General features: G+C 38.5%; 1 protein-coding gene across 1 annotated transcript in view; it reads right to left on the bottom strand.

Moving 5' to 3' along the window:
- Positions 1-3,972: 3,972 nt before the first annotated feature.
- The window catches only part of LOC104075415 (ras-related protein Rab-18-B-like), a 5,462-nt gene continuing 311 nt past the window's right edge, over positions 3,973-9,123 (bottom strand). The window contains exons 2-5 of the mRNA XM_009575911.1: positions 7,088-7,160; positions 5,997-6,115; positions 5,048-5,114; positions 3,973-4,148 (exon numbers count right to left, since the gene is read on the bottom strand). Of these exons, the coding sequence (XP_009574206.1) occupies positions 3,973-4,148; positions 5,048-5,114; positions 5,997-6,115; positions 7,088-7,160 (435 nt within the window). The remainder of the gene's footprint in view (positions 4,149-5,047; positions 5,115-5,996; positions 6,116-7,087; positions 7,161-9,123) is intronic.

Here is a 9,123-nt window from a genome sequence, read left to right as displayed (position 1 = left end):
CATTTCTGCACTCAGTCACATGCGAAGTCACCGTATTCTCTTGCTGTTTTTTGTCACTACTTCCTTGTTTTCCTTCTCCCAGCACTCCCATTTATATATGCATATAAACTAATAAGATAGGAAAGCAGGAACACATTCAAATTTTTTTTTTCCTGTCCTTATCCTTTCTATCATTACTTTCATTTGGTGACTCAAAGGCTAAAGAAAGCCCCCTGCTCTACATTTGCCTGAAGACTTCCCTACCACCTGAGGCATTGTCATGACACAGACTTAGCAGTACCATTAGCTAAATCTTGCCCAGGTTAAAATGCTGGGTCTGTGTATGTGGAGGCTTATTATCCACATGAGATCAGGGAGAAGCCTTCAGTGAAAACAAGTCTTATGAAGTTATTCAGCCTCAAATCCATTCACCCAGCTTTTCCTCTATCAGCATCCCCCAACAAACCCTGAAACAGCTTTTGCTGGGGAGAGCACTACAAGTCTGCATTGCTTTGTAGAAGCAGTAGAAATAGGAATAATGTTTCAGAGTACTCCCCTTCCTGTCTCCGCAAGTCTCATTTCAGAGCTACCTAACCACTGTTCAGTAATATTTTCCTATTTACGTGCCAAACTAGTCATATTGTGCCCCAACTCACAGTAAGTAAACTGCAATATTGTTTAAGGGTTTTTCTGTTCACAAAAGCATGAGCCTGGATCAAAATTTTCCTTCATCTATTTTAGCTCAAGCTTCATCAGAAGTCAAACTCATTTGAAAATACAGTAATTCAACAAATCCTCTTACTGAGATATTAACTAGCTACAATTTTAAAACATGTAATGATAAGGAGGACTGGAATTTCCCAACAGGACCTCTACAAATGCTGCATGCTGATAGTAGCTCTCTTTTCTCTTGCTTTTGTTCAATTTATAGTTTCAATAGTTTATGATTAACAGTTTTTCAGTAAAAAAATACCATCTTGGTGTTAAAAAAAAAAAACGAACAACCCAAATCAAAATTCTTGATTGAATTGTGGGGGTGCAGTAATTTTAGAAACATGTATCAAATTCTAGCTTGTTCTTGCAAATCAAATAGTCAACAGCACCTTGATTTTTCTTTATCACAACTCTTTGCTCACAATTTGCAACTATGACAGAATAGGCTAAATACTGCACAGTGCCCATCTTTGCCAAAGCTATTTGCTCATGTTCACAGGACTTTCACCATGTCATGGACTAGCTTCTGATGTCACAGCAAGAGTATCTATGATAACTTCCAGTGACACCACCAGTCAAATTTGTAATATAGTTTGTTTTCCTTGATACTTGAGGTTAGAAAGGCAAAGTTAGACAATCAGATGATACCTTTTTCACTGCATATAGGCATTCTGTAACAGGAACAGTTCACTCAGACCTAAACACTCAATTTTACATTTCATTTTGCAAATCTGGAACTGTAGACACGTTTCTTGTAGTTTCTAGTAACAATGAGTGTTATACATTACTACTTTCAGACCTGACTATATTCAAACCTGAATGAAAGACTGATTCATTTAGCTCACTTCCCTCAAAAATTGTTATTACTATAAACAACAACAAAAACTCATAAATTAATAAAGGTGAATTGTGGTTCTGGGTTTTTTCCTCCCCCCGAATACAATAGAGGAAGCATTCATTCAGTAGGATTGTATTTGCAGCAAACTGAAGCATGATGCAAAGGATGATGCTACTTTTAAAAGGGCTGCCAGCTGTTTAATTCTCAAAAATACACCATTCTTAAAAATGAGGCCTTCTAAGGAAGGCAGATACCAACTGCAGCACAGACTAGCTAAGCAGTTTTGTCCACATTCAACAGGACAGCAACAGAACACATACTCTTCTCACCAGTCTCTTCCTTAACACCAGGAAATGTAGGAAAGAAGTAACTACCTTGGTGACAAGGCTCATTGCACAAAAGTCATGTCCATCACCAGAAAAAAACCCTACACAAACAGCAGAGAATGCACCAGGACCATTGTATGGCTTGCTGACCATAAGTCATTTATCTCTCTCTTCTCCCAATTGCCTCCTTCCTAGCCTTCCCACCTGGTTTTATGGCTGGTTACAGTTGCCATGGCCTCCCATCTTCTGAACTTGACTTCCTAGTCTTATTTTCTTGTGTCTGTGGTCTGTTTGCAGTTACACCTGAAGATTCCAGACAATCTCAAATTGTGAGATGTTCACAATTTGCTGATAGACACTCAGTAGTTTAGCAATCCACACCCTCTGTGATCTGCTTACAGTATGCTTATCCAGCTGCTATCAGTCACACCAACAGAAACTACTTTCTCTTCTACTCTCTCATAAGCTGATGTAAGTATTCCAAAGGGACATCTTATAGACCGAAACCAAGACGGAATCGTAAGAAGCCGTCCTTCAGCTGGCTGTAAGCAGATGTGTTTCCACTGCTAAAGACATTAAAAACTCCTATGAGATCTGACATCTCTCTCAGACTGATTTCAGCAGAGGGAAATACACAGGAGGGATATTCCAACTAGGCAGTCAGTTACCTCCATTGCAAGGCAGACAGAAGCTGATCCAAAAACCCAGTACAAGTATTTCTATTCACTTTAGCGACAATTATACAGGCACACTTTTCACAGAAGAAAACAGCTCCACAAAGAGCAACTTTGCACAGAACAAGCTAAAATAGTTCCAAAGTGAGGTTGAAGTTTATACTCCTTGTCTTCAGCTGTGTTGTGGTTCATTTCATGAAAAATCACTGGTGGTACTCAAGAAGGCACTCCCACTAATATAGATTAACTTGATAGCAATGAATCATCAAAACACCCACCTTAAGAAAAGGGCAATTTTTCTGTTCTGACTTGACAATGTCCTGTAATGAACAACTGTCTTTGGATTTGTCACTTGTTTACAAGCATTTCAGTTTACATTTTAAATGCTTTTAATATTGTCCCCAAATTTGATACTTTTACAGTGTTGCAGACAGCCAACCAGAAATCTTTTAGAGGCATTGCTACCAAGATCAGAGTCTAGGCTAACATCTACCATGACTCAGTTTGCTTTCAAGAAGAGGCAGTGAGTTTAATGGGGGGAAAAAAGGTAAGAAGAGGCAGTTATCTAACAGAGCTTCATAACGGGATTGGCAACGACAGACTCATCCTAGTGGAAAGTCTTCCATAACCAGTATATTTTATATTAAACTTAGTTTTAGCCCTGCAATTGCTGAATGAGGGCAAGAACATGGGTTTGCAGAGAGCCCTGTTAACTGCAAAAAGGACCCACAGTGTAAACCAGCCCAAAATGATGACTCCATTTCACCACTGATCCTCAGCACAAAGCATTCAAGAGCAGCAAGGGGTAACCTACAGTGTACTGCTCAGGAAGTGGTTTTTTTTCCTGCCAAATGTTAATAGATATGCCTCTTCACTACAACCCTAAAATTAAGTAGTAACTCAACTTACTATCTGGGGACATGTAGCAATTTCAACTGCTTAAAACCATCTGAAATAGGGAAACAATGTCACTGCTCAGGGTGACTCCTGACTGTTAACTACATTTAAGGGAACCTGGATGCCTAAAAGACTCCCATGCCATCTTGGGGAAGAGAAGCTTTTCAATAATATTCCAAAATGGAGTACTACCTTATTTTATGCTAAAGCAGAAATTTCAGAAAAAGTCCATGTTGAACGCCATACAGCAAAAGCACAATACTCTAAGAAGCACTATGATTTAATAGTGAAAAATCTGACAGTTACCAGAAAAATATCTGGAGATATCAGCTGTGCATAAGGGAAGAAGAAATTGTATTTTGCTAATCAGTTTGGGTTTTGGATCTACACAAGTGGTGGCGGGTCAAACAAGGCACAGACTAGTGCTTGGAATCCCCCCCTCATCCCTTGATATTTCTAGGATCAACAACCAGTTTTTTTTTTTTTTTTTTTTTTTTTTAAAAAAAAAGTCCACTCCACTCAGACAGAACAGCCACCTGTAGATTTAAGAAAGTGGACAGTATGCACCACATAAGCTTTTATCCTGCTGTGCTGAAGATTCCATTAGCTGGACTCCCTGCTTCTCTGCGCTTTTATCCCAAAGACCTGATGTCTGCAGTATCTTTATGACTAGTTCCTCAAAGGCACGTTGCACTCCATCCTGTGTCTTGGCACTGGTCTCTGGTGGAGGGGGAAGAAAGGAGGGTGGGGGGGGAAAGTATTTTATCTTATTTGCAGGGAGTATTCCACTTTGTAAGAAGTTCTTTTGGGACCAGAGAGAAGACACAATTTTTTTAATGAGTAAACCTCTCCATTCTCCCTTAAAGGCACACGTAAGTTGAATATGATAAACAGAAATGCATCCCAGTCTGAAGCATCTCATTTTTCCACCTAAAAAAATCCACAGCTCCCCATTCTCTCCATAATGGAGAAACAGAAATTGTTCTCAGGTTGCGACAGTAAATCTACAAGATAATTATACCATAACTAAGCTAGGAAACAAAGAATGCAGAGGGAATTACATCTTTTCCCCTATGCATTTGTTCCACTTCCTTCTGGAAATCTTTTCAAGAAGCTTCACCTAAAAAGTACCTTTTTTTTTTTTAAAAAAAAAAAGCACAGTTTGTTCCCCATCTTTATATCTTCACATTGTACATTTTATTGTTGGTCTAACAATACTGTCTTTTATGCAGCTGCAACAGAAACTTGGAAACAAAAAAGAGATCAGTCCTTGCTGACATGAGTCAGGAGAAAAATTCCATTCTTCTGGGCTCTGAATTAAAAAATCCTGCTAGTTTCAAAAGAATATAAAATCCATGCCTACACAATATATGAAGTAAATCTCTTTCAGAAAAAAGTACTTGCAATTGCAGTCAACGCAGAGCATCTCTGAAAAAAGTTAAAACCTACATCCATGCATATGAACTAATGCAGCAAAAGAAACCCACGTTAATTAGGCACTAAAAAAACCGAAAGTAAATCAACCTATCAACCTGAAATACAATTGTACACTTCATTCATGCTTAACAATACCAAAATAAACATATGAATATACAAGTTTTTCACACAGAGTTACATACCTATAAAAAGCAATGAGCGCTTCCTAGCAAACTGGAGTCCTTCTCTTCTCTCTACTTCACGATCAGGCTGCAGAGACGAATGAAGAACATGACTAAAATAAGCTACACTTGCCACTTTTAGGAAGTCCCTGGAAAAGCACCACTGCAGAAGTGAAGTTTTGCTGAAAAGAAAAAAGTCTATAAAACCATGTAGTAATCAGCAACTGGATTTTCCTACTCTACAGACAGCTTACTGCTAGGCAGGCTCTTAGGGGGTCAAACTGAACAGCAGCAACATCAAATCAATAGGAAATGAATGTGTTGCTATTTTCTGAATCAACTAGGAGTAAAAGATATGCCAGAAAGGAGCTTTCAGTAGTCAAATAGCTGAAAAGGCATATCAAAGGATCTGACAATTGACAGATTTGGAAGGGGGCAGAAGCTAACGTAGTTCAGGACAGCTACACTGAAAACCTCTTGTAGTAAAGCAAGAGTGAAACGTCTCACTATGCAACTGGCATCCAAGATATGTCAAAACGTCCCAGAAGCGTACAGCAACCAGTGCCCCTCACCCCCACACAGATGCACACACTATAGCCATCTGAAGGGCTGAATTCTCCTTCCCCACCACCTGTCCAGAACAGTCTGGTCAAAAAGAAAGCAGCAGTTGTGCTATTGCGCTGCAGTTAACTTCAATGGTCTACAGCAGTTTTTAGGCAGAACCTCTCACTATCTTAAAAGAATCTCTCTCACCAATTGCATTTCTCCAGGAAAGTTTCCATTAAAATCTTTAACAAGATCTGCTTCAAAAATCAGGTAGTAAGTGGAGCCTGCCCAACCTAGGTTCCTCAGTTACAGAGCATATCACCTCCTCACACAACACGTAGAGTTTCAGCACTTATCTCACATTTATACTCTATCATGACTGAGTAATCTGGAAGAGTGTAAGAAGATGCATTTCTAAACTGACCTTATCAGTTTTATTGCCAACTAACATCTTCACAGTGTTGCTTTTGGTGGTATACATTTCCAGCTCATTCAGCCAGCTCTCTAGTCCTGCGAAAGTGTCTTTTCTTGTAACATCATACACTGGTAACAGAGGAAAAGGAGCTTAACAGCTATAGAGTCTTGAACCATGTTTACTTCATTATGGCAGAACTTAGTCCCTACCAGCTAACTACTGCCCCTCCCCCAAAAAGCAGTATTAGGGAATTACAGGAAGGTGCATCAACCATACCCTCTTCCCAGAGCTGGAACACATTGGCTGTGCTCACCCAAAGTCACTAGGGATTACAGAACACGAGCATCTCTGCAATAGATCTGTGACTGGAAATCAGATTTCCCAGTTGAAATCTTATACCTGTTACTAGTTCTGAATTGGACCACACAAAGTATTTTAAATAGCTATTTTGCCAACTCATTTAATGTATAACTATATGCATGTACTGCTGCTAAAAACACGGATTCTGAGTAAAAAGTGACTTTCGGTCACCGGTAACTTTGTAACTGTATTCACTTAATCACTAAGGTTTAAAAACCTGCATCATAGTCAGAAAGAGTATTTTGTACAGCAAGGTGCTCAGCCTTCACAATCCCCGAGAATCAGAATCCCTTCTTTTTCTAATTGGTGTTGTCATGCAGGAAGGGACTAGCCATCCATTACTTGCGCTACAAACCTCATGTCTTACAGTAATCTACAGTTTATGGGGAAAAAAAAAAAAGTAAAAACATCATGGGGAGAAAAAAACCAACACAAAACCCAATTTGCCTTCTTACCAGAAACTCACCAAAATAATTACTACAAAGCTAATAATTCATCCACTGAACAGCTTGCAGTGCAACATCTCTGTATTTTTAATTTAAAATATTTCAAAGAAGCATTATTTCCTGACAGTGGTTTTGCATACACGGTGCTTGAGCTAATGATGCAGTAATGTTTTAAAAACTATAATTGTTCATCTGATTGTCTCACACAACCTCCTTTTGTAAAGACATGCACATTTAGGTAGTAATAAACACTACACTTCTTGTTATCATGTTTTTCTTCCATATACCTCCTACCTAAAACAACCCCTTGAGCTCCTCGGTAATAACTGGGAGTCAGTGTTCTAAAGCGCTCCTGTCCTGCTGTGTCCTACAGAGGGAAAAAAAACAAAGAAAAAAAACACACACACAAAATCAAACATATTTAGAACAAAAAAGGAATTTTAAACTACACAAGATAAACAAAGTTAATTTTTTCCTGGCCAGTAAGTATATGTGAAACCGTAAGACAATAGAATGAGGGAAGCAGTCAGAAAACATTAGCAGCAGCAACAGAAAATAGATAAGGAGAGGTAGAAAAGCATGGAGAGGACTTGATGGAAGGTTAAAGCGATAGGCACAGACACCTGTAACATGAGTAAGATGACAAGAAAGTCAATGGGACTCAAGAGAAATACATAAGAGGCTACTGCTGCAAGCCAAGCAGCTAGGCTTAAATCAGTTAACAATCTGCTAAACTGAAGAGGTGAGGAATAACTTGTGTTCCAGGGAGAGACACTGCAGAAAAGGAGACACAGTGGTTCTAAAAATCTCCCTTTGCTCCTCTACAGCAGGAAAGGAGAATCCAGTTAGAAAGAACTACTTCAAGTTTGCTAAGACTCTAAGCAGGTAAGAAATTTAAGATCAGTGGTTTCACACAATTATTACTGCAGTATGTCACACTTATTCTCAGGAATCTTTGAAATAGCTCCTAAGTACAACATGAAATTAAAAAACCCTCAGAACAAACAATCAGGAGGCAAAAGAATTACACAAATATGATTTTTACCAAAAAGATTTATTTAAATTTATGTACAGATTACAATAGACAGACTAACAGCTATGTTGTAATTTATTTCTTCTTTGTTAAAACAAAGAAACTAAAATTGGCAATATATTTATTTAATTCAGGTCATGGTTACTAAGGAGATTGTACTCTTAGTGTCCATGTGCACATGGATGGCTAAAGCAGAAGCCTCTTTTTTATCTTGATGCACTGTACATGCATTAAAATTTTTATTTAACATTGTACAACTGCACTGGTTTCCCCCCCCCCAAATTAGCAGTTTCTCCTGATGCTGTTACAGACTGCTTCAAAAGTATCTTTTCCAGCTATATAACTTGTGCAAGTTCTGGCCTTGTTTTTCATTTCACAGCAAGAAGACACACTCCTGTGTGATTATTAGGGCAAACATACCTTGTTTACTCTCAGCAAAGCTTCTGCTTTGTGCGCAGCATGTTCAGAATACAGCCAATACATACGCTCACTGGCTAGAGCAAGTGTGACTTTCTCACTCTTGCTCTGCATTCTGTACACAGTGTGAACGAAATCAAGAAAATAATTCAGATTTCGGCATTTATATTACTTTTGTTAATACCAGCCCAAGGCACATTTATGCTCTCTTTCCACTGGTCCCAATTACTTAATTTGTAATGGCATGTTCTTTCTCAAATACCTACGACCATATACATGAAATCTCTTCCTTCTAGAGCTCTTTCATTCCATTTAGGAGAATAATATTATTCTAATGCTTTAATATTATAACTACATTATTTATATTATAATACATTATATAACATATTATAATATAATTTAATATTAAAGTAATCCTGATCACACAGCTGCAATCTGATTTCCCAGTTTGCAGGTGCTGGAAATACAGCACCAGGAAATTCAGGACAAATACTCAAGTCTCCCAGTAAACCTGAACCAACCTTTAAACAGTTCAGGTCCAAGTATATTTTTTTTTCCATGATTTTAACCAAAATAAAGCATCTGGACTGTTTCTGATATAGTATACACGCAGAGTCGCTGCACAGCCCCTACAGGAAATCATGCAATTCATCACCCAGAACATGACTTTTCTGCAGTTTACTTGACTTAAGTGCTGTTCATCCTGGGAGTGCTTCTGGATCATACAGACATGAAATGCCTGCCTTTCTTGCATGGTCACATCTTTACAAGTCTAACACCTCACAGAGGGTTTGAGAAACCCAGTTGTGTAAGTGCAGGACAGAGCAGTCAAAATCTCTACTAGACTTGAAGGAAGTCCCAAACCTAGAGCAATGAAGCA

Source organism: Fulmarus glacialis, unplaced genomic scaffold (assembly GCF_000690835.1).
Source record: "Fulmarus glacialis isolate BGI_N327 unplaced genomic scaffold, ASM69083v1 scaffold33350, whole genome shotgun sequence".
Classification (NCBI taxonomy): domain Eukaryota; kingdom Metazoa; phylum Chordata; class Aves; order Procellariiformes; family Procellariidae; genus Fulmarus; species Fulmarus glacialis.
Note: the sequence above shows the minus strand (reverse complement) of the source record. Positions and strands in the feature narration are given on the sequence as shown.